We start from the raw sequence: 27,043 nt of genomic DNA, 5'->3' as shown, positions 1-27,043 counted from the left end.
AACAGTTCTCATAATTTGGCTAAAAGCTGTTTTCCATAACACTTTAACAATCTCCAGTTGGCTGCATGTCAGGTGGTTACGGTACACTTGTAAATTGTATCCACATCACCCATCCCCACAACTACATCCTGAAGACTGCAGTGGAATTTCGGCACAGTTACAAAATGACTGTTTGTTACGACAATGGACTTGGTTCTTAGTGGATATGTCAAAGTAGTCAACAAATACAGGATGTTTCTGTTTAGTTATTTAAGAATGGACTTTTTTGTCTATTTGCAGTGACACATCCACACTTTTATTACCTAATATGATTCATGTTGTGGCACATCAAATGACTACTTGCACGTGAGACTTGTTGAGATTAAACTCCATGAACAGGCATTGTTTAAAAATGTAGGCAATCCCTTTCATAAACCCTTTTGGTGAGATTTTCCCAGACGATGGACACTGGCTTTAGATAAGTCGGTGGCACAAACCCTGACGAATGTGATAAGCCTGACCTCCACTTTGCCTCTGTTTTGAACAGAAGATCAGTTGTAAATGATTACGTGGTAAAGGCAACAGGGTGCAAAGGAAACCTTTGTTTAGTGCCTCCAGGGTTTCTCTGTCACAATCAATTTCCCTGCAACTGTCAAGAAAAGGTCTGCAAGACTGTTAAAATGCCTTGAAGAGAGATATTGTTTTTGTGGTTTAACAAAAGTCTTCCTACTTATGATGTGCTCATACCAGGCATGAAACCCCACCCCACCCCATCCCCCAACACCACCACCACCACAATTCCCATCCCATACTAGAATTATGTGGTTGAGTACAGCTCAGCTTGTCTCATTCATATCAGTTCAATTCAATTATATTTATATTACGATAATTTACAATAAATACCTTAAGGCTCATTATGATGAAAGGTAAAGGCAAAGAAAACACCAAAGATCAAATGGTCACTTATAAGCAGCACTTGGTGAAAGTGGGAAGAAAGAACTCCCTCTTTAACAGGAAACCTACAGGGAAACCATGTTCAGGGAGGAGCAGCTTCCTCCATTTGCTATTGCGTGCACTTCCAAAGGACAGTCAGGCTGAAGTCACATTAAATGCATACATACCCACATCTTCAAGCAATTGAACATACTGTGTCTTGGCATGCAACAAACACATTAGTCAAATGAACTGGCCTTTGGAGGTCATAGTCTGGCATGGCCACCTAGTGTGAGGTCACCTTTTATTTGTTCAAGCTTCCCCTTTCCTGCACAGTTTACAGATATTTTTGAAAATTAGATTCACTGTAGAAAAAAATCCCCCCTATTCAGAGCCAGGAACCACATTTCCAGGTAAAACAACTACTGTGACTAGCAGATTTTATCTGATCTAGCTAGTTCTTCTAAATTTCTCTAAACTCTGTATTAGTATCTTGGCTTCAGTCCAGTCGAGAACGGCTTTTTTCTAACATCCGTCTGGTAAGGCCTTGTTATGGTTTCTTAGTGCTAGTTCGTTTAGTTTGTTTAGCCACATTAGAATTCAAAGTGGTAGATACACAGAACAGAAAGCTCAACTTAAAAAGGTATAACTGCAAATTTTTAAACAATATTCCCTAAAGGAATTAATTTTGGAATAAATTTAGGGAATAACTAAATTAAACCTGTTGTATTTGGTCTTTCCTAAAATGCACCACAAATAGTCTGCCAACAAAAAGAAGAAGATCAGATCACTAGGTTTTGCTATAAGAGCTTACACTCACTCTATATGATTATCATGAAAACCATAAATTCATCATAATCCCACATGTTGTTAAGTAAGTTAGCCACTTGGTGTTGGTAGAAATGCTCAATATAATTTGTTCTAATCCTGTCTTGGGAATTATGCATGATTCTTTCAACCCTTATTTTCACAATAATCGCTGGGAAATCGTATCATTCAACTTAGAAAAAACAAGCTGCATTAGATGGTCTACATAATTCCATCAAATCAGTTAAAACAGAATTCCTGCTTTGGCACTCCAACCTTTTTATTTTAGAGTACAGTCGCCAGCAGGCAGCTCAGAGTTTTTGGAATAAGATCTCCTCCAAAAAAAAGGGAAAAAAGCACCAAATCTCGAGGGGTGTGAAAAAACATCTTTGATGTCAGATTTCACTGAACAGCAGAGCAAAATCTGATTGCAGGCTGGCATCCTCTGGCAGGCTCATCTCCCTGGATCGTTCCACCCACAGGAAAAATGCATCTGTGCTTCTGAGAAAGTGTGAGTCTCCTGCACGCTCATCTAGGTGTGTACAGAAGAGCTGCTTTGCTTTAAATGTGTAAGAAAGAACTTTTAAAACAGTTTAAAAAACAGTCTTTAATCAAATTTAAGCATTAAGATGACAAATCTGGTATTGACATTAATTGCCCAATGAATTCATTTTCATTGCTGAACAGTATTCATAAGCTTATGAGAAGTATATACTATTTATAAATAAAAATTATTTATAAATATTGTATTTATAAATAATTTTTATAATAAATACAGTGGTCCCTCGCTATAACGCATTTCACCTTTCGCTGTCTCGCTGTTTCACAGATTTGTTTTGGTTTCAATTTTGCATGCTTTTGTTTTTTTATACAGTGCATTGTGTTCTGCATCCTGATTGGCTGTAGACCATTGTCAATCAATCTTGTGCCATGTCGCCTGTACAGTACAGAATGCGTTCAGCTTGCCAAATTTATATAAATCTTCGATTGCTAGCAGTGTGACTCTGAAGTGCTGGACCGTATGTTTGTAAGTTTTCTCCCCAACAAAAACAACAATGTCAATGACACATTTTGCACTGTCTAAGGGACCTGCGGGTGCCTTTGGTTTCATTCTATAACACTGGACTTATTTTTCTACAAAGGTTTGAACTTTGAGAGTGTTTAAACAAGAGAGAAAAGTGTGAAAATGTTCATGTCTGTCTGAAAAAATTGTATAAAGTGTGTAGTGAGGGGTTTTACAGCCTTAAAACATCCATAATAACTGTAAAAAATAAAGTTGGCTACTTTGTGGATTTCACCTATCGCGGGTTATTTTTAGAACGTAACTCCCATGATAAACGAGGGACCACTGTATTCAATATTTGATAGTAATTCTGACTATTTTTGCAGTAAGACTCTAGACTTGAAAAAAAATAGAAAATTATTATTTGATAGGCTTAATTTCCACTCTATCCCAGCTCTCAAAAAGACTGGAACACGAGCTAATGTTAGCTACAAATGTTAATTCTGCCCTTCAAATGGGCAGCATAACACAATAGGTGGACTTATGCTGCGTTCCATTTGAAGTGGGAAGAATGTTCAGCTGGAACACCAGCACTGACTTCACAGTCCAAGATGATGGCCGCATATGTAAAAGCTAATAATAAAACTGTAAAACTGTAATCTGTACTACTGTTGTTGTGTATTTGTGACTTTCTAAATAAGCCATACACAGAGAAAAATAAGCATTAAGTTGTATTGCTAGTAACTGATAAATGGCTCAAACTTACAACACAAGCCCTGTTTTTCTTTGCTTTTCTGACTACTCAAACCTGCTTTCTTTCTAATAGTCAGCAGGGGATGACCTCTGCAGTTGTAAGAAGGGGACTGGAAAGCTGAAAAGGATGTGCAGCAGGCTAGGGTGATAAAGAATAGATATAGGAGTGTATTGATGAGTGATGTGAGTAGTTTGGGGAGCTCATGAATGAAGAAAATGAGAAAAGTTAGGGAATCGGGGAGCGCAGAGGATAGGTAAGGTAGAAGTAGCTATGAAGAGAAGGAAGAGTGGAAAGCCAGTTGGTCCAGATAACTTGCCTGAGGAGGTATGGAGATGTCTTGGAGACAAATCCGATCATTTAACACAATCTCTGAATTTGTACATTGTCAGTCATATCGTGAAGTTATGGAAAAGTTATGTTCAAGCTATGTTAAGAAGAGAGTCACTGAGCACTGACATGATGTTTGTTTTGAGAGTGTTGATGCACTGAGTCTTTGTGGCTCTGGATAAAGCAAGTGATAGGGTGCCAAGAGAGGAGCTGGGGTACTGCATGAGGAAGTCAGGAGTGGCAGAGAAGTATGTGAGGGCGGTGCAGGACATGTATGAGGACAGCGAGAAGGTGCCATAGGGGTGACAGATGAGTTTAAGGTGGGTGTGGGATTACATGTTTGTAGTGGTCATGGGCAGGCTGGCAGATGAGGTGAGGAAAGAGTCTCCTTGGACTATATGGACTATAATATTGTCATCTGCAATGAGAGTAGGTATTTACATACATGTATGCAGGCAATTCTCTTAATCAATTTCACTTAATCTTGATTTAGAATGAAAATCCAAAATAATGAGGTCATATCTGTTGTGTTTCCACAGGGTTACCACATCAAAGACAAAAAAGAATAGACTATCAATCAGTCTTTGGCTTTTAGCAGAGTACAAACAATGTTTATGATATGGTGTCGTAGAGGGGCTCTTTAATAGTTGTTTTAGTCTGTCTTTCAATTTTAGTTCCATTGTTTTGCCAAGTGTTGCTCCTTTGATTATTCTGAGATAAGGGAACAAGAGGAAAGTCATTTTAAATTAAATAACAGGAAGTAGTTATCGCTGGCTGTGCCACAGCTTGTTAATGATCAACTTCAAGGAAAGTCATGGAAGGTTAAAGAGAAGAGCTTGATTGTTTTCTGGGACCTCTTTGTTAGTATTTGACCTTGGCTATTTTTTTCTTTCTGCTCACCTACCTTTTGTCTTTCTTCTCTCCACAAAAATTCTCCAACTTATATTATGAATACATCCACACTTTTGCTACCTTGGAATTGATAGACAAGACTGAATATACTGTGTTGGAGGGCTCATGGGTATTTTGAGTATTTTATTCCATTATAAGTTTAAGATAATTTATATCGGATTTTTTCCATTTAACATGTTTTAATGAAAAACATATTTTAAACACAATGCACAAAGCACAATGTTTAGTCTGCCTGGGGTCTTTTATTTTGAAAGTTGATCTCGATTCTGTACTCTCTTCCTCTCTCTGACTTCCAGCGCTCCTCATCTGCTCCATGCTGCTTGATGTGGTTACTTTAAAATATATATATAATAAGTAATAATTTAGTAGTAGTTCTGGTGAAATTCTAGGAACCAAAACACAACTTAACCAGTAAAAGCAACAAAACATAAATAAATATAAACCAATATTGCCACATGAAAACAAAATGCTAAACACAGAGCTCCCAAATTGGACATGAATGATGATTTCCTGACAAACGTCTTCAAATTTGGACTTTATCACTCTGCAAAGGATCTGATAACTCTTTAAAAGGTGACTGTCAATTGCCAGCACCCAGTTTTGCTCTGTCCTGTTCACTAAGGCACCAAATTTAAAGACACTGCAACACTAGCATCACCTGACAGAACAGCAGCATTTGATGCCTTGGATATGTGGTTGAGATGTTGCCTGTTATTAGTTGTTTAAAGGTCATATTTAATATGACCTGATGCACGCTCCATCATCCAGGTAAGGAAATCCCAAACAGTTGATTGTGTTCACCTGGATGTAGTGTTTTGCCACGCTGCCCCTCCCTGAGCCTGGCTGGCCGGAGGTTTCTTCCTGTCAAAGGGGAGTTTTTCTTTCCTGCTGTCACTAAGTGCTTGTGCATAGGGGGTCATCCAATTGTAGTTGTTTTCTCCGTATTATTGTGGGGTCTTAACCTTACAATATAAAATGCCTATTGCTGTGATTTGGCGCTTTATTAATAAAATTCAATTGAATTATCCTATGACTGTCTTAATATTTTCTCAGTCTTTTGTAATGACGTGTGTACTTTTTTTCCCTATTGGTACTTCCCTACCACCATTAGACTGTTTTACCAACACATACATCAAACTGCTGCTCCTTCTCCTCTGGTTTCCCTGCTGTGTGCTCCACAGTGGTGCAGACTCTGACCTTGTTTCCTGATGAGATGGTGCTTCCACTCTCTGCTTCTTATCACAAATGTGACATTGATGGATGGTTGTGAGTAGCTGTGCTGCTGTTTAATCCATGAGGTCAAGGTACCAGCTACTCTAACCAAATATTTGTTTTTTTAGGGATCTGCTGATTCAGGGGTAGGCAATTAATTTTCTCAAGGGGCCACATGAGAAACTTTGACAGTTGTGGGGGACCACACCATTAAGCTTTTAATGATATAAAATTAATATTAAGAAGAACTTAATTCAACTTACTGATGTGGCCGTCTGCAACAGTTCTACATGTGGACCTTTGGGAGAATAAAACCCACCACACTGATCACTAGCAAGAGCTGGAAGGAATGCCAAAAAGAAAGAAATATTCATAGTTGACAGCATTTCTAGAAGGAACACAAGAATTAACTTATCACCCTCTCTTTATATTTACATGGGAACCATTGCTTTTGAAGATTAAGGAGGACCCTGCGAGATATATACAAAAATCCGTCAGCTAATTCACATTATGCAGCCTTTTGCCCACAGGTTATGAAGGATTAGGAATGATTTTGCACTCAATTGAGGCTGCAAAGGATTCAGAGAATCAAAGCCCCTTAGATTCAGACTATTTTGGGCTTCTGCTAATAGTTCTTGTCAGCCATAATTTTTAAGTACTTTAACCAATTCATTGTATAATTAGGTTAACAAAATTAGCTCATTGCAAAGTCAGTCAGCAGGCGGTAATGCAATAAAGTTATTAACATTCCAGATTTATATAACCATTAATATAGAGGTGATTTGTCTTTATCACATTTTTCTTCACTGGTGAAAGTGGCATAAATTAATAAAAGAAATTAGACTGCAGTGTGACAAGTTCTGTATACTTTATTGATTTTTGTGTGTGCAGATTTGCTCAGAGCAAAAGCCAGAAGACAAACGATGTGTCACTCCACACATCAAAAGTAAACGCTAACCTAAAAGTTGAAGCAAAAGGTTAAAAGCAAATGCAGAGTAAAGTGACATTTGAAGTCTTAATGCAATAAGAATGACTCAATGTGAAGCAGCTTGTAAACAGACAAGTACACTTTAGAAGGGTTAGCATTAAGTATGTGGTCTTCTCTCAGCTGCCTATTATGTTTGCTCCATGTGTTTACTTTTATTATTGTAATAATAGCCTGTACAGCGTAATGTATGCAGTATGTGATGACAGAGATATGCAAAAAGAAAAAAAGAAGTAGGTCACACTATTAGATTTACTGCACAGCACATAAATTCAATGCTTAGTCCAGTTTTTCTGGACACCATACAGATATAAACATTTCAAATCTCCATATTTAGAGATCAGATTACAATTACCAGTGCAATGTGGTTTATAAATGATGCTCAGTGTGCCAGGATATCCAAGAAAATATCCAACAAAAATACACCTACATTCTTACATCAGCAACACCAGCCTGAACTTCTGATACACTGCAGGATGGATCTATGTTTTCTAGTGCTGTCAACGTTAATCTCGTTAAAGTGACGTTAACGCCATAACTGCATTAATGCGACAAATCTCCATTAACGACTTATCGCGGATCGCCCGTTGATGCCGTTAACGCATCAACGCATTGATGCCATGCAGCCCCACGCACGGGGCGATCCGCGGTAACTCATTAACGGAGATTTGCCGCGTTAATGCAGTTATGGCGTTAACGTCACTTTAACGAGATTAACGCTGACAGGACTAATGCTTTCATGTTGTTCATTCAAAACTCTGGTCCTAAATGTTGCAGCAGAAATCGAGATTCATGAGATCAGGCAACATCTTTCAATTCTCTGCTGTCCAGTTTTGTTGAACTCGTACCAACAAAAGTCGTGTGTGTTTCGTGTTTCATGCTCAGAGATGCTCTCCTGCTTACTTTGGTGGTAATGAGTGGTTGTTTGAAACATTGTTGCCTTTCTATCAGCTTAAAGCAGTCTGGTCATTCTCCTCTGACCTCTGAGATCAACAAGGCATTTTCACCCAGAAAATTCCCACTCGCTGGACATTTCTTGGTCCTCAGAGATTCATTACTGTGGAAATCCCAGTAGATCAGCATGCTTAAAACCCACTGACAGCCCCATAAACTGGCATTCAGTGTTTCATTCAGTGCATGTTAAAATGCTAAACGATGTGCAAATTAGTAAATCAGTGTTAAAATATTACCATTAGTAATTGGGATGTTGCACTAACTTTTAGAAAAACAGTACCCAAAACCCATGACTTTTATTTTATTTATATTTACAGTGTACCCAAAGTTAAAGGTCAATGGATTTATTTGATACTGAGGAACACTGTGTGCACCAGTGTGACAAGACAAGAAAAATAAGGACATAAACATGGACTCTTTTTTTCCTTTTCCTTTTTCTAGAATGATGCTGTTAGCAATAATGGAGGCATGATGATCTTTGGCAATGAAAAACAAGCATCTGGACTCGCAAACCCCCTTTTGGTTTTTGTTCTTTTACGCAATGCTTTGCTTGTCGTCAACTGAAAGATGACTCATGTGTCTGCACACTTTGTTCTCTGCACCATTACACTCACAAAAGAGCATTTTTAGTTTTAATAAGAGGTTTCTGAACCGCGTCCCAGCAGACTCATGGTATCCCTCACTGCGAAGTTGACAGCAGACTATTTTCTTGTTTTCAGTGAAAGTTCTCGCCCTTCCCTTTGATCCTTGTTTCATGAAATGATACGATTCGAAATGGCATTTGACTAAAGTTTCGTCTTCCAAATTTGCTCATGATTGTGTGGTTTTATTTAAACGCTGAAATGCCACATGCCAAATATGTGTTGCACACAACCTTATGATCCAATGGTTGGGATTTTGTGGTCCCCACAGATTGTCTACTTTGTTGCTTAAACAAAGTTGTTTTTCCATGACCTCAAAAAAGTTCGATTATCAGATATTTTCTTTTAATCATTAACTGTTGACAAGACTTTGGAAAAATGCCCACCAATTTTAGCTTTTGTGTTTTTGCAAATTGAGATGTAGGAAACCATAGATTGAGCAATTTTGGCTTAAAATGAAGGATAACATCTGTCCAGGGGTTTAGAGCATATAATTATCTGATCTGAAGATGCAGATAATGTTGCTGCTTATTAATTTGTCTGCCAAAATAAACACAATATTACTTTGGAAGTTCTTTTGCCATTTATGGAAAACAAAGTCAAAGAGTTTATAAACTCCTGTATACAGTAAAATAAACACATTTAGTTTACTGTTTTCAGTTTCTTCAATAAGATCGTGACTCGAAGATGTAATCTGTAAGATTTAAACCCTAGTTGCAAATCATTATAATGTGACCCTGTAGGAAAACATTGTTTCAACAAAGTTATACAAATGTTCAGTATATGCGGGGGGAAAGCTAACACTGTACTAAAATCTAATAGAAATGTATCTTGCTAATTTTGACTTTCCATTTAATCATCTCACAACTGCTCAGATTTATTGACCTACTCCTTGAAATAGCCCAACCTCTTGTTTGGTTGTTTTTCCAACAAGACATTTTTGGTTTATTTTTATTTTAAATCTTTGTAGGGATTTTGTTAATAATGTAAATGGAGTGTTTTGGAGTGTTGCATTGTTACTTTGTTTAAGTAAATGGTTTGAATACTTTATCCAGTTACTAAACATCCACCTTTTTAACGTCTCCTTTAAATTAAAAGCAGGATATAACAAACTTATAGTATCAAAAGTAACGTATTCATCCAGCAGGTCAGCCCTGTGAGTAATACATTATCATTAATTAAATATTGGAGCAGCTTTAGAGGGAGTTCTTCTTTTTCCTACAGTTAGTGGTTTCTGACCTTTGGGTTAAGCTTCACCAATGGGCCAACAGAAATATCTGGGGTTATGAAATTATTAATGGAAGGGGAAAAGAAGAAAACACAGTAAAACAAAGTAATTATGCATAAATTTAAATTAATTTAAATTGATTTTTTTTCTGGAATCATGTTGTGCCGCAAGATTTGATTAAACGGGGTGAAATTATTGGGACTTCCAGCAAATTCACCAATCCAGGGCTCAGAAAACCTGACCCCCCACCCCAAGAACTACCCCTTAGACTTTAGTTACAGGCTTCAGTTATCATGTTAAATGTCAAAGTTCATGACTGTACAATTAGAAAAAGGCTGAACAGGTGTGGCATGTTTGGAAAGATTGCCAGGAGAAAGACTTCTATGTTTATGAAAAGAGCATGGCAACATGGCTAACCTTTGCAAAAGTCTCACCTGAACAAAGCACAGGACTTCAGGATTAATGTCCTTTGGACTGATGAAACCAACATGGAGATGTTTGGTCACAATGCATTGCCATATTTGGCAAAAACCAGGGTGAAGATTTGGGTTTGCCACAGGACCTGGATAGCTTGCAGTTACTGAGTAGGCCATGAACTCCTCTGCATACCCAACTATTCTGTAGTCTTATGTAAGGCCATCTGTGCATAAACAAATGTCCACATTTTCTTTCTTTACTCTACATATGTATTTTCTGTAGAACACAGTGGAAAACATCAACATTATCAACTCACACACATGGAATTTTGCAGTGCGAGAAACTGTGTAAACAAAACGTGTTTCATATTTCAGATTCCTCAGAGTTTGCCTTGATGACAGCTTTGCACGCTATCAGCTGTATCTTAAGCAGCTTCATGAGGCTGTCACCTGGAATGGTCCTTGATAAACAGATGAGCCTTGTTCACAGTTAATATGTGGAATTTCTTGCCTTCATGATGTGTTTGTGCTGGTGTACAGCAAATAGGCCTATTCAGCCACTGCAGTGATCCATATTATGGCAGGTTCTTCTTCAACTAATCAGAGTGGATTTTTGAGTCAAAATGGTAAGTCAGCATGTGAAAGTTGTGTGCAGTTTCAAAAACCATGAAGGGACCACCACAGGCAAGTAAGATGACGAGTTAATTCTGCTACAACTGACACAGTACAAATAGACACAAGTAGACACTGTCCACGTTAAAATGTATGTGCATATGTACACTAAATATAGACATTTAAATACAAATAAATTGTTTCTTGAAATCATTTTTTAAACTGTTAATTGTTTGAAAATTGCTGCAGATCTGCTGAAAGACTTTTCCATAGTTTGATTCCACAAACGCAAAAGGTTTTCACTGTTGTGTTTGCTTTAAAAAGCTTTACTTTATACTTTGCTTTAGATTGTTACCCCACCCACCCACCCACCTCTATCACAGAACTTTTTAAAATATATTACCTGGTAACAGTTTACTCCATGCTTTATAGAGTACTTGTGCAGTGCCAAAGCAACACCCTTTAATATTGTGGTAAAAACTGCTGTTTTTGAAACTCACACCATCATTTAGTATTTCAGACATACATTTAGCTGAATGTAATTGGACTATAGTATTTCTTTCCTTCCTGTTCACTCAGTTTTTAAACAACAACGACAACAAAAAAGGGTCACTAAATTGTATGGGCATATTGTTTAATGCACATGGGTTGGTATAGGAACCATGGACTCTGTCTAGCAGTTTATATATGCATATATGTGTTTACAAACAACTACTTTCTACTCATTTGTATATGTATCTTTAAAAACTCTGACTTCATCTAATTAAAATATATAGGACTGTTATTCTTAAGAGTCATAATAATTAGCATGATGTCAACAGAACTCTTTGGTATTGTGGTCCAGTTCAGATTTAGCTGTACACAATCTGGAGGACCACGAGTGCCAAAATGAATTAAATAAACACATCATTAAATAATTAATCACATGTTATTAATCAGTTATAGTCTGAATTAATCAAATAACTCTATTAATAAATATTTAACAATCAAGGAATTTAATTTGAAACATTTAATAAATCGTGTATTTATTTCCCATTTTAAATAACTCAGGACACATTTAATGAGCTATTTCATAACGTATTTGGCTAATTCATTTTTGGCACTCGTGGCCCTCCATATGTTCTAAGCGCGTGCACACACTTGAAAATGATATTTCAGTATAGTAATTGAGTAAATATGCCGAGTGACACCCCCCCCCCCCCCCCACGGATGATCATATAAACAAATCAAAAGAGTAACGATCGTCACTTGCAGGCCGAGGTGGCTCCGCCTTCACGGACGTCCTCCCCGCCCCGCTTATTACCGATGCGGCCACCCAACGGCGGCTGCTGCACTTTGAAGTCCGCCAGTTGTGATCAGTGAGCTGCTGAAGTCCTGTACGGAGACACGCAGTGGGACGTTTCCCGAGCACTCGGACTCTCAAGTGGCTCTTTTTCTCGTTTGCGCCTTGCCAGGAGGACACGGTGCTCTTCTGTGTGGACTTTATTATTATTATTATTGTTATTTATTTTTTTTATTTTGTGGGGTTTGAAGTCGGAATACAGGAGCCGTGTCTGGGACGAGGATGCTCCAAATAAAGTAGCGCACTGGGGCTGAAAGGCTTCTCCGTCCTTCGGGACATTTAAGGACGCCCGTCTGTGTTTCATGTCCGCTGGATTATATTTACCAAACCCATTTTTAATCATTATTTGTATTTATTATTTTGTATCTTTTATTTTATTATTACTATTTTTCATTAGTTTTTTGAATAAAGTAACGCACGTCCACGGCCACCCCCTGCGCCCTCTCTCCAATGAAATATCTCCCTTCAGGATCAGCTGCTGATCGAGTTAGCGCGCGGATTGAGCTCAGTGAGACCAGCGACCCTAAGAAGTCCCGTCCCGGTGCCGTGCTCTCTTTGTTGACCCCTCTGGACCCACTTCGACAGGCAAAGCGGCTTCCTATCCGAGTTATCAAGATGTTGACGGCGCACACCGGACACTTGCTACACCCGGAATATTTACAGCCTCTAACACCCGCACCAGTGAGCATCGAGGTATTTATGGACCTTTTTTTTTTTAGCGTTCCTTTGTAGAGAGGACTGTTCTTACACTGCAGATCTGTGGATATGTCGCAACAGAGGGCTGAAATTTGCTATGACAACAGATAAAAACAATCCCGCATTTGCAGGGAGCTGATAATATGCTCTGGTCTGTGTTTTTTAACTCCACACGCTGACTAACACACACGCGCGCGCGCACTGCGATAAAAAAAACAAGCTGATATCTATTTAATTTTATTCGCAATTTACTCCCAAATTAAAAACTGATTTGTTGATAAATTATTAAAGTTAATGAAGTGTTTTAGATAATCCAATCCCTTTCTTGCTTTTGTTGTCTGCTAACATGTGATGTTCTAATTATTATTATTTTTTAAACTTAAGCAAATAGCTTTTTTGTTTGCATTAGCCGACTTTAGTGTCTAAAAGAAGCCATTTCACCTTCCCAGAGCACAGGGTGAAGTTCTCAAATGTCAGATGTTTTCCTAAAGAACAAAGGCACTGAGTACAGTATATTCGATGTTACAGAAAAGCATTTTTTTTCTTTGTTTTTTTGCTTTAAAAATGCTGATTGATTTGTAGTCATCTGAAGCTTAAAGCTTAAACACCTCCCCCTGACTTCTAGGAAGTTAAAAAGACCCCTCTGGCATTTTATGCACAGAGCAATAAAGCATTTGCTACACAGTAACCGTCAGCAGGCCTACACAAAGTCACACAAAACTTCTGGGTGTTTTGTTGTTTAGTTCAGGGGATTTTATTTACAGCTAGATTTTCTTTGGGGTTTTTTTGGAAAGCTTTAAAAAAGCTTTAAAAAGCTTTAGTAAAACTTGTTTAATTTTGTTGTAGCTGGATGCAAAGAAGAGCCCCCTCGCCCTGCTTGCTCAGACCTGCTCTCAGATTGGTAAACCGGACCCTCCTTCTTCCTCCAAGCTCAACTCCTCCTGCAGCCAGGGGGACAAGGAGCCCAGCAGTCGGTCATCTGTCTCCAGCCTGAAGCTCGGCGAGCACCGCCACGCCCTGGAGGACAAATCCAGCTTCAAGCCCTACAACAAAGGCAGCGGTGAATGTCGCAGAGACGGAGCCACCAGCAGCAGCGGCTCCGGGAGTGACAAAGTCGGCTTCAGGGTGCCCAGCAGCAGTAGCTCTACCGCTAATGGAAATTCGACCAGTGGCCAGCAGTCCTATCCGCCTCACGCTGTGTCGCCCAGCTCCAGAGCCAGGAGCAGCACCCCACCGGGACACGCTCAGCAGCTTTCCAAACAGAGCCACTCTCCAAGTGGACAGCACGCCCCTCACTCCCAGAGTCCCACTGGTGAATCTGCACGTGACCAGAGCAGTCCCACCAGCACGAGCAGCAATAATAATAACAACAATAACATAAATCCCAAAAAAGACGCTGAGGTAAACAAGGCCAGCTCGGACAGCCCGCACCACGCAAACTCCAGTCACGTTCGGGCCAGCACAAACTGCAGTAACGGAAGCTCTGACGGAGGCTCCAACCATGACGCAGGCAAAGCAGAGCCCACCCAGCCTAACCTCGGCCCTGGACATGTTACGCCCATTTCTCCTTATAAGACCAGCCAGCCGCTCTTCCCTCTGCCTTCCTCAAATATGGGCTACCACGGATCTGTAGTGGGGGGCTACGCAGGCTACCCATCCCAGTTTGTTCCTGGGCTGGACCCGACCAAGTCGAGCCTGAGCATGGGCAGCATGGGAGTACCAGGAAAGCACCCAAGCTCCAGCCCTCTTACGGGCGCCTCCCCTCCCTCCTTCATGCAGGGTTTATGCAGGGACCCCTACTGTCTAAGTTACCCAACTGTATCCCATCTTGGTGGAAGCAACTGCAACTCCTGCATCCACGACCCTTCCTCCACCCTCAAATCCAGCTTCCCACTGGTGTACCCCTCCCACCCCCTCCACTCTCTCCACCAAAGCTCCTTGTCATCCAGTGCATCCTCCTCCCTCTCTCATCCCCTCTACACCTACGGCTTCATGCTCCCCAATGATCCCCTGCCACATGCCTGCAACTGGGTCTCGGCCGGAGGGCCGTGCGACAAGCGCTTCGCAACGTCAGACGAACTCCTGGCTCACCTCCGCACGCACACAGCCCTGCCGGTGGGGATGGACAGTAAGCTGCTCTCTGCTTCCTCCTCAGGGCCTGCCTCCTGCCACCTTCACCTCCCACATCAGAACAGTCCAGGCTCCATGCCCAGCTCTCTTTCTCTCAGGGCTCCCCCCAGCCTGGGTTTGGCTCGCTATCACCCCTACAGTAAGGTCCATCTCCCCTCTGGACCCTCCTCCATCTCCCTGCACTCTCTGCCCACCACAGGTCCATACTACCCTCATTACGCACTCTACAGTCAAAGACTGGGATCTGCATCGGCTCTGGGATACCAGTGATGCACCACCTCCTTAAATCTTTAGAGGAATGGTTCAACGTGTTGGGAAATAATGCTTATTTGTTTCCTGGCTAAGAGTCAGATGAGAAGATTGACGCCGCTGGCGAATTTCTATTTTAAATATGAAGCCAGTTCATTTAGCTTAGCTTAGCATGGAGAAGGGGGTAAAATACTGAAAGAGCTAGCAGAGATTTTAGCTGAGGAGCAGGTTAACACGTGCCCCTCACAGAGTTCACTCCATCTTCAGCCTGTATGCTAAGCTTAGTATCTGCTGGCTGTCGCTTCATATTGAGTGTGTGTGTTCATCTGCTCAGCCAGGATGTTAATAAGGACGCTCCCCAAAACGTCTTGATGGTTACTTTAACTTTAATCACTGCAACTTGCTGCTTCCTCTGACTTCGCAGCAGCTTCAAGTGGAACTGGGAGGGACTTGCGACTCCTGGATTTTAACTTGAGAGCATCTTCATCTTTTTTTTTCTTGGTTCTTTATACATTATCTGTTTATACAAGATTTGTTGTTTCAAACCAGGACCTACTGCTAAAATTCAGTGGACACGCAGCTCTTGCATGTCTGCACATTGCTCGGATGCTTCTGCAGCAGGCGCGACTGCTCTGAGAGGACACTTGACGCCCTGTGGACTCGCCTGATTGACGGGTGGATGCTGCGTGACAGCTCTGGGATTTTCAGGGTTCTCGTTGCAAATGATGATGATGATTTTGAAAAGGCAGCGAGCTCCAGCATCGGGATCAGTGTCAGTGTGACTGCAGTGGCTTTCTCCCTGCATCAGATGCCTGTCATCTGTTTTGGTTCCTTGTTTTTTTTTTCCCCTTTTATTCCTACTGAGAACTTGTATTTATTTTATACAAGGGGAGCTGACTGTAAAGTTTACCACATAAATCTCTCCTCGTTTTCAAGTGCACACACGGCAGGTGTGGAATGCGTTGTGTCTTAAAACTTCTCCGAGAATGAATGTTACGTCACATCTCTCTCCGAGCTCCTCGCCTCTTTTGATTGTTTTTATTTTCACACGGCAAATCGACTGAGATGTGATATTTTTTGTAAACTTGGAGCACCCTGTGGTGGGATCCAGTGAAAGGGGAGGTCATATTTTAGTAAATAAATAACACTGAAGATGTATATTTTGTTGTCTTCATTTCTGATGTGAATGGCTTTCAGTCAAACATTTCTCTTTATTAGCTTTTTGTAGTGCATTAATTAACCCTACGCTTAATTCACGGTGTTGCCTTTGTTGGAAATACTTGACAACCAAAACCTGACAAATGATATTTCTTGATTAATAACAAGATGTTTACTTATGTCTGTAAAGTACGTCAGCGCTTCTCTGAAAAATCCGACAAGAAAAGTGTCCGAAACATTTCCCAGACCAGTTCTGCCACCTTGCAGATTCCTACCTTTTAAAGGGAAAACAAGTGAAGTGGTGAAAGGCAGGCGTAAACCCTTCTGAGCATATATGTCAGCGAGGCGACAGTATAGATGATCCAGATGTGTACAGGCAGCTATTTTTACAGCGAAAACAATTACTTGATTGACGACGTCGGGTGTGCTTTACCGTTGAGCTCCAGCTTATTCCGTGTCAACCTAAAGCTAAAGCATCCTGATTTAATGCTCCCAGATTTAGCGTTCAAGTGCGCTTCGTGAAAAATGGCGACATTTGTGCCTGTCAAGCCTGTCGAGATGTAATGTATATACACTGTAGCCACTAGCAGCAGCTTTCCGTGCGATCGAGACGGAGCCCTGACAGTTGCTCAGGTTACCGCAGCCAGCGCGTGATTGGCAGCAGTAATATGCCATTTCCTAGCAACATGACTCCGTGACACCCTTGGCAAAGTATAGATGACCCATGCTGGTCAATCACAACTCTGACAAGGCTCCCAGAGGGGTCAAAGCGGCCTGTAACAAGAGAGAGCGCTCCTGTTTCAGTGGTCTGACTTGCTGTTGTGGGGCCGTCTGAGTTCGGCAGGCCCCTCTCTGAGGGTTTTATGTTGTCAGATATGCCCCAGAAAACAGACACACGTTAGTTTATTAGCTCTAAGAAATAAGTTGGCGGTTGTTACCAGTTAAGTTTCACTTCTCTCTTTGACTGCCAGACTCGAGGATATTTTGAGTTGTTTTCGTTGGATTTCTCTCCACATTTCCTCTTCAGGTGTTATCAGTCACTTGTGTTTACTGTAGCAAAGATGGTATGGCGTTGGATTGGGATGCCACCTATTGGTGACCAGTGATATCTGTATGTTACCAGGAGGCAACGTCACCTGCCTCTGTGGTAATCTTCTACTCATTTGCTTGAAAATGATTCAAGTAATGTTAATGAAATTATTCAAGAGGCCAGAAACAGAAAAAGGCCGTCTTTCTTTTTGCTGAAGGGTGGAAGCCAGTTTTTTATTTATTTCGGAAGTGAGAACAATTGTCAATATTTTGTCATCCCAAATTTAGATTTAACCCTTTCCTTGTCAAATGTATCACCTCAGTTTAATATTAAAGATCAGTTATAAATTTTAGGTTACAAAATAGCAGCAGATCCACTTTATATTAGTTTAGGGTAGCAAAAAATGTTAGGGGGTTCAACCCCCAGTGGATGTTTAGCTCATTCCGCAATAGTGGTAATAACTCATTCACCAGCAAGTTATTAAAAAATATAGAGCGGCTTTTGGCAACTTCTAATTACGTTTGTAATATCCAATCTGGTGTTTAAACACATTTACGGTCTTCAAATATTAAGGTTTAAATTAGACTATGACTTTATATTTACTAATGCCGAGGCAAACTAAACCAATCCAGTGCTGTGATATTATCACAAGACACTGAGGGGGTGCTTTGCAATGAATCCTGGTGACACTGGTAATTTGTTTTTCCTAGTGGCCCCATGAGGTTGGTATGTTTGATTTAGAGCAACTCAACACCTATGGGATGAATTACCATACAATTTTCTACAGACAATAACTTTTCTGCGGTGACCTGGAGGTGAGACAAACAGCATCATTACACAAAACAAAATAAGACGAAGAACACGGTTTCACAAAACACAAAAGCATTCACGATATGTTTCCATTTTATTGTTTTGTGGAATGTTCTTTATTTATTTCTAATTTTTCATTTTAGGTCCACCATACCTTGAAGCCTATTTAGCTAGCTTACAAAAAACAAAAACAAAAAAACCTCTGTAATTTAATATATAGATAAAAGTTTAGATCTAAATCAACTAATTTAAATAAGGCAAGTGACATTCAATTAAAATTTACTTATATAGCGCCAAATTGTAACAGTCACTTCAAGTTGCTTTTTTTTTTATTGTAAGGTAGAGACACTAAAATCATGGAGAGAAACCCCAACATCCAACCAACCATCTATGAACAAGCACTTGGAGACAGTGGGAAGAAAAAACTCCCTTTTAACAGGAAGAAATCTCTGACAGGATTTTTATTATAAAAACAGAGAAAAATGCTATGAAAATAATTCAGTAACCACAGAGGTCTTGAGGCTCGTCCAGTTCTTAAAAAAATAAACACATTGTTATGTTTTTCTAAATCTAATTTTAAAATAAAAATCTAATTAATATGTGCAATAATTCGAATCTCATCTTTTCTTCTTCAGAAACTCACAATCAAATGCAACAATACAAACAGCATTAAATCATCCTTCCGCTTGTTTGGCCAGTTGTACTGTTTATTTAACATTAAACATAAAAAAATGTCAAAATGTATGATCATAAAATACTGTTAGTTTAAAGAAAGAATTAATAAATACTGCACTATAGTAGATTCCAGAGAAATCACACAGTTTTGTTGCCAGATTTTTATTTTATTTTTTTGCTTTCTTGTGTCTGCAGCACTTTACCCTCTTCTACCCACATCTGAAAATCACTAGACAGCGATAAAGACATCCTGTTCCACTGATGTCTTGATATCCGAGTTTGAAGTCAATAAATGTGTGGAAAAAAAGACTCACAGTGTGAATGAGTCAGTAAATGAAGCAGTGAATGATGGTTAGGTTATGGTTGATCTTTCCACGAAGGAGTGTGACTGTTCCCCTCTATCAGCCCATCGCAGCAACTGCACCATCACTTGCAAAGCCAACAAACCATGTGCACAACATTTCTTCTTTCTTCACACCAAGGCTTTCTAACTGCAGGATGTTACAGACAGCAACCCTGACTGCAACTAAATAACGTGAATTAAGAAGCTGGACGGTCTCAGTTAGCGTTAGCTAGCTTGGTTAGCAAAACCATTAACAAACATACTGGCTAATTAGCGCCACGTAACAGTCTAATGAAATATTTCAGTTTTTTGGTAAATTCTAGGATGGTCTGCACCACATAGCACATCACATTATTAATCAGATAAACCATTAAAAATGCTCCAACATAGTGGATGAGGCCTAGCACACACGACCGCACAATCACCTGTCAGTCAGTGCGGTCATGCACCCAACTCTAGTATTCAGATAGATGTGTTGTTAACAAAAAAACAAACAAAAAAAAACCTCACTGAGATGTGTTACATGTGGGGAGACTATATATAGAAGCCAAAAATTGTATTCAGGTTGTAAATATGTTTTTTTATGCTGTATAGTTGAACATTTTAACATGGGAGTCTAAGGACAATGACTCCATTTAGCAGCCAGCCTTAAGTGGCACCTAGAGGATCTTCTGCATTGGGTTCGTGTTTTTTATCTCTGGAGAGTGCCACTTGGCACAGCTCATTGACTGTATAAAAGTCACACAGTCATGTGTGCGCTGATTTGCAACAACCTCACAGAGCTGCTGACTGTATGAAATCATAGAAAGGGACACAATGTTTAGAATTTTTGCATTTTAAACATTGTAAAAATATTTTACTTATTAACCACTGATTCCGGTTTGTTTTGAGTACTCATTATATTTATTTCTTTTTTCCTCAAACCTTGATTTTTTTAACAACACCTTCTTTTTCGGGGGGACGAAATGTTCTGTGCAAAGGGAACTGAGCAGTTGCAGGAGGGGAGATGGAGGGCACCCACTGACTATTACATCTATATTTAAACAATATGGTTTACCCATGGTTTCATCCATCACATAACAGCGCTGCTTTTCCAATGTGTTGGTTGCAGACAACTTTGCTTTCTTTTTAAATTTAGCACTCTAATTTAAAACCAGTGTTGCGAACACATTTCGCTGTAATGTATAAAAAGCCTTCTGGTATTATTCTGGTTGATATAAGTGAGTCCTTGGAGCAGCATGACAGCCCTGATGATTAATGATGACAGACTGTGGAGCTGCCCCTTCATTACATGACAAGCTTTTAACCTCTCTATCAGCCCAAACCAGTGCAGATGAAACACTGGGAGAAATTAGATTTAAAAAATGCAGATTTTTTTTTTTAATCGATCGATCTATCTCCAGAATTTTTTGTTGTGTCTTCTCCTTTGCTGTCAGACGCTGTGAAATTTCCTGCATTAAAATCATTAGGCGTAGTCACAAATTACAAACATCTGCCCCGATGCTTCTTTTCTGACTTGTCTCTGAGTTACAGATCACACACTGTTTCCCAGAAATGGACTCCTCTGCTTTCATTTTGTCTTCTCTCCAACTTTATCACTTCATCCATCATCCGACTATGAGGGCTTTTCAAGCAGTCCAAATATAAAGCGGACACAGATGTCAGCCATGCTGTACTGATGTTTCTAAACCACCATAAACCCATCACTTACATCCACCCACAGGCTGGGAGAAATGTTGAAAATACACTTTTCTCGCTTAAAGAAAAAAGAAAAAAAGCCTCTGTCACCCCATCCACTACACTACTACTCGTATGTTAAATTACCCATATCCAACAATAAATCTGCCTGCACTGGAGCAGGTATTTTTATTTCTGAAAAAAAGAATTACTGAGACCTCTCTTGCCTTATGCCTTTTTTTAAGTCAACAGAATGGGTTTAGTGGTGTACAAGAGGGCAAATGCAATTATGGCTTCTCTGCTAATGTGCATGGCCCCAGCTGGTTTTTATCTGGCTGAGCTGTAAGGGCTCCTAGCTCAGTTGTCAGCTCTCATGCATCATAAACCCAGTGCTTAACAGAGAAACGTGCTTTGGCAGTGACCAGTGGAGGCCTGGAGGCCAGCAGCGGCTGCTGGTGGTTTTGGCACATGGAGAGAGGGGGACACGATCCTCTGCCTTCCGCATCTGGATCCTCACGGCCACATTCTCTCATACCTCGTGGTTTTTTACCCTCTTCACGAACACAACACGCCATAATTGGCTAGTGTGACCCATAGCAGACGCCACGCCGGAGACTTTGGGAGGTCAAAGAAAAGGGCTCCAAAATACACACATGTGGACGGCAACAGAAAGGAAGGCAGAGAGAGCTATCTGATTGAGAAAGAGAGAAAGAGAAGCTTCATGGAAATAAGCAGACATGATTACTCAAATACAGTCATTAAGGAGGAAACGTTGTTTTTCAAGCTGTCAGGATGATTAATGATCGAGAGCAAATTCCACTCAAATGCTGTTGTTTAGTCTAACCAGCAGACCTGATCTTTGCCACTATGTTACAACAGAAATGATGTGTGCGTCCAGCAATGTGGTGTGTTGAAGTGGCAAAAAAAAAGGCGAAATACTGAAATAGATACAGGGAAAAGAATGTGTCACACGTTTTGTCATTCCTGTAGTGACTGCTACTAGTATTCCCAGAGGGATGAGAAATGCACATCACATAATCTGCAAATAAAAAGCAGATTTGCAAACGTGCATACGAATTTGTGCATAAATGTCATGTTTATAACTCCATTACCCAAACAAATGCTGCTCAGTTTGGGACACACTGAACATCAAGCTGCTTTTAATCACTCACTGATTTAGCAGATCATTCGTATGTAAACGCACAGTCATATGCTACCTTTCCACATGAAGTATGAAGGAATACTTCTTTTTTTTTGCGCTCATATTAGCGCCTTTTATTAGCATGCGTGGCTAGCCACAAATGAACATGTTGTAGGCTTATGTTAGAAAACCAATACATTTAAAAAAGTCTCAAACAGCACATTCACTAATTAATATTTGCTAATTTTATACCAGATGAAAGCTAAGCTAATACCATTAGCTAGGAATGCACGCGTCCTTAACAGTTAGCTTGCTAGTAGCTACTTACTAATCATTGACCCGCATTTGTATTTAAGATAAAACAATAAGACAATTGTGTGTGCACTCTGGGGTACATACCTGGAGAAGGGTCAGGCAGTCAAAAGCTGAAGCAAAACAGCCCCTGCATTTGTGACAACGAGCACTGTCAGCAAACTGCAACTGCACTTTTGAGCATTTAATTCTCACCACCATCAAGCTATTTTAAGCCTGCACCAATACTTGTTGATATTGCCGTCCTTATACAATTTAGCCCTGGAGACTGTTTTATACCAGGTTTTTGTACCCATTCCTACATATAAGCTGCTTCTCTATTTACACATTTTCCACAAAGCTAGCTAGCATTATGAAAGCCATTTCCACAGAAGCCTGCTGTTGTTTATTCTAAGCTGAAATCAAGGACCTATTGTTTGAAATATTTAATAACATTTCAAGAAAAACCTTGCACTACATATAAGCTGCTTCTCTATTTACACATTTTCCACAAAGCTAGCTAGCATTATGAAAGCAATTTCCACACAAGCCTGCTGTTATTTATTCTAAGCTGAAATCAAGGACCTATTGTTTGAAATATTCAACAAAATTTCAAGAAAAACCTTGCCAGCATGATCACAAATTGCATGCACAAATTGTGAGTTTAAAGCAGGACATGTGTAGACCAGCAGGGCTTAGCAAACGGTCAGCTTCCAAAATGATTTATTTCCTCAATATTGGTTATAAAGAAAAACGTTTCCTGCAATTTCAAATGTCGATTTCTAATGAAAAGCAATCTAAAGACGCTGTCTTCTGGTTTCCCTCATGTGCACCACATTCATTCAAAGTTCATGTTATGCTGCAATAGATCACCTGGCCTGAAGTTGTAAGTGTCAACACATTCTAGAAAATTAGCCTTCTTTGTGAGTTTTCCAGTGCACACTATGCCAAAGTCCTCAGAAACTCCAGATGTTCGGCAAATCGCGCTGGAAGGCTGATAAGGAATCAGCTTTCAACAGATGTCTTGTGCCTGGACTCTGTGATTTAGTAGCTGTGAATGATGAAACAGTGTTTCAGTGTCTCGCAGCCTGACTGGCTTTTATCATTATGCAAGCAGCTGTGAATCTGGGTGACATCATGTCAGCGGATGGGAGTGAGAATGAGATGGTACATTAGGTTTTTCACATTTTTGTGTGTTTGGATATTTGATGTATTTGACTTGAAGGAGTCTCTGCTGGCTAACGGATGACATACAATCATGGGAATGTGGAACTTAAGCATAAATAATCCTGCTCCAAGTTGCATGTATCAGCTGTTAAATGGCTAAAAGTTTCCTACTGATAATAAAGATAGCAAGAAATTCAGAGCTGAAATATGGAAGGATCCATAATTAAATACGCATCCGCTAGCCACTGGCTAAAAATATTCCAGATATCCGACTGACTGTATTAACAGTCTAATCGGGGTAAAGTTATCAATAAAAACCTGTGAGCGTGAAAGGAAACAGCACCAGAAGTGTTGCTGTTGATCAAGAGGAGGTGGTGTCTGACAGCACCAATGACTGACACAAACAGTGAGGGAGTTGGACAGATGAGAGCCACAGGCGCTGGGAGCGGGGGCGTACGAAGGTCAACACATCGCCTGTGCAATGAGTGTGGCCCAGCAGCTGTATGCATAGGGGAGCCTTGGCCTCTTGCTCTGCATGTCAGGGGCTGTGATTAATGACCCGCAGGCCTTGCTCTTAACACCCCCGCTGCCCCGCAGAAGTCACTGCAGCCACTGCACGTTTAGCTAATGGGCATAGCCAGCGACAGACAGGCACAGGAGATGAGGGGTTACGTATGAGTGCACGTGCGTATATGGAGGCAGACACAAAATGAGAGCAATTTACCGCTTACAAAACACTGCATACCACTGTTGCAGTCTCTATGTAATTTCAGGGTGAGAGCAATGATTTTTTTAGATTAGTGTGTGCCTGTGTAGTGTCGAAGCTGAGAGGGTGCCCGTGCCTGTGTACTGGTTCCCAGCTTGTCAGGCAGCTGTCAAGGAGTGATTTATGACCACTAGACTCCAACCTGTCTTCACTGCCAGTTCAGTATTGTTACAACTGACAGCTAATGAGGCCAGACATGCTTTCAAGCAGAGCACTTAACAGGACTTCAATCTTCCCCCGTCACAAGTACCATTTTTGCACTCTCTCTCTCTCACACACACAGCAGCCTCCTTTCTCTGTGCTTTCCTTGTTCTCTGTCTTTCTGTGGTGGAACATATGACAGGCACTGAAAAGGCTTCTGCCTACAGAAGATGTTTCTTAGAAGGCAACAGCAGCAGAGAGCAGCACTCTTTCTCATACACATGAACATATACTGGCTAAAGCTCGACTTCATCTAATTATCACCCTTTTTGATTGGGCTTTAAAATAATGAAAATGTGTTCAAGCACTTTGTTGCTGAGTGTACGTGAGGAGATTGGTAATACGCTCTTGTCCTGTAAACATTATTTAGCTAGAGCGAGGCAAGCACTAGCTTAGCTTTGCTTAGCATAAACACAGGAGGGAAACAAAGATTTCAAAATACGGTGTTGCTCCGCTTCTTTTACTTGACGTGTACAGCAGCAACTGTCTTTTAAAGTTGACTGAAGTACAGTGAACACAGCACTTAGCTGCCTGGAATGGCAATTTTGCTAACGGCATTAGCTTTGTCAGTATCTAGAACTTGCTAACATACCTTGAAAAATCCTCTGCTGCTTTATACATATTCATTTTAGTGGGACCTTCATGCATTTCCAGTTATACTAAGAATTCAATTTCATATTAATATTAATTTATTTAATTGTACATTTTCATATACATTTACAATTAAATAGCACATGACACATTTATAAAATTAAATACTAAATATTAAACTCCTTTTTACCCAGTAATTCACAACTGGTGTCAGTTCCACTTCATTCAATGTCAAAGGTACAGAGACTTAAAAAACAGTGATTAAGTCTGTAACTAGATTTTCTAACCACCATGTATGATCTCACAGTAAATCTGATTCTCTGGAAGGGCTAAGGCCTTGTTTTGGGAACTCCTGCAATAAAACAGCATAAAGTAGACTGTGAATACAACAAAATAAAGTAGTATTGGAAAATAAAATTGAAGTACAATTTTACACATTTTTATACAGATTCCTGAATCAGGAACAAGTGTTTCTTTATTGTACGAGTAATTTGTTATAATTTGTTCAAGTTAGATATTTCATTACTCAGCAGAAGGACGAATATTTCACTAAATTGTACAGCTCCTTTAAGTCCAGACAGCTCTTAAAAATGGTTATTCTTTATATTATGTATCCAGACTTGCATTGTTGCATGCATTATTATCAGGCAAAACAACGAAACTGGACATAGTTTTGGCAGTTAGTTAGTGAATTCCAGTATTTATGAAAAAAGAGAGAACAAAACACACAAGATCGCTGCGTTTTCCAGCGCTCATTCAGCGTGAAGTCACTCTGGCAGCTTTCCTTCCTTTAATCCCGAATTCCTTGTCAGCCATGATTAATGGCAAGCCTACTAGCTGCTAGCTTGCATTGCACTGCTGGCCGTGCCATTGTCTCCTGGATACTTAATGAACTCTGACAAGTCTTCTGTTCCTGCACTGACTTTAAACGTTGCAACGGCGACCCCTGGAGGTAGAAAAAGGCGTTTCATTCAATTTCACAATAACTTACATGCAGCACAGTGACACTTTCTTCTGTTTTAGTGATAAAGACTGCAGTTATCTGAACTCAATTAACAAAGTTTATAGCAAAATTAAGTTAACAGTACAATGAAAATGCAATCTTCTTGGGTGTATCCACTGTAGTGACATCCAAACATAGGCTACTTTGAGCTGCACCTTTGCCATAAAGCATTACCACAGCAGATAACTCTGAATTGTAGATTTTACAGATTTTTACACTGGGATTTGTGTTGCTACCTAAATAAAACCAGGGATTGTTTTAGTTAAACGTGTAATTCACTACACTGTAAGCTATGCTTGTTGGCTGCGCACATCCATGACACAAACACCCCATTCTACCAAATCCCAAAGGTGCTTTATTGAACTGAGATCAGGTGATTGTGGACTCAATGTCAGGTTTTTAAAAAAGGACAGGAGGATAGACGTGGCCAGCAAAAATATCTCAGGTGGGCTGTGGTGTTTATATAATGCTCAGATGGTACTAAAGGGTCCAAAGTGTACCAAAAAATGTCCTCCACACACCACACACACACTCAAAGGCCACTTCACAGAATCACAGGTGATTTAATCACAGGTGATTTAAGTGACTTCAGATGCCAGATGAGCTGGGTTGACTATTTTAAAAACTGCTGATGTGCTGGGATTTTCCCATAAAACCATCTCTAGGGTTTACATAGATTGGTCCAAAAAAAAAAAGAAAAGAAAAAATATCCAGAGGGTGACAATTTTCTCAGAGATGTAATATGTTGAGAACAATGGCCAGTCTGCTTCTAGCTGACAGGAAGGCAACAGCAACTCAGATATTGTTACAATCAGTACGCAGAAGAGCATTTCTGGATGCACAGCACATAATAGCCGGAAACAGATGGACTGCAGCAGCAGCAGCAGCAGCAGCAGAAGACCACACCAAGTGTCACTGCTGTCAGCTAAGAACAGGAAGCTGAGGTTACAATTTACACAGGTCACAAAACTTTAGAGGTTGGAAGTTGGAGTCTAAAGGACTCCAAGTTC

At 40.1% G+C, this 27,043-nt stretch overlaps 1 protein-coding gene across 1 annotated transcript; it reads left to right on the top strand.

Annotated features, from left to right (window-relative positions):
* The first annotated feature begins 12,092 nt into the window (after nt 1-12,092).
* Nucleotides 12,093-16,338, top strand: LOC116310472 (zinc finger protein 703-like). Its single transcript, XM_031727253.2, has 2 exons — nt 12,093-12,798; nt 13,648-16,338. Exons 1-2 carry the CDS (start codon nt 12,556-12,558, stop codon nt 15,199-15,201), a joined length of 1,797 nt encoding a protein of 598 aa, XP_031583113.1. The 5' UTR covers nt 12,093-12,555; the 3' UTR covers nt 15,202-16,338.
* The last annotated feature ends 10,705 nt before the right edge of the window (nt 16,339-27,043 follow it).

This window comes from Oreochromis aureus, linkage group 7 (assembly GCF_013358895.1).
Source record: "Oreochromis aureus strain Israel breed Guangdong linkage group 7, ZZ_aureus, whole genome shotgun sequence".
NCBI lineage: Eukaryota > Metazoa > Chordata > Actinopteri > Cichliformes > Cichlidae > Oreochromis > Oreochromis aureus.
The sequence above is the reverse complement of the archived record's forward strand: the minus strand, read 5'-3'. Positions and strand labels throughout refer to the sequence as shown.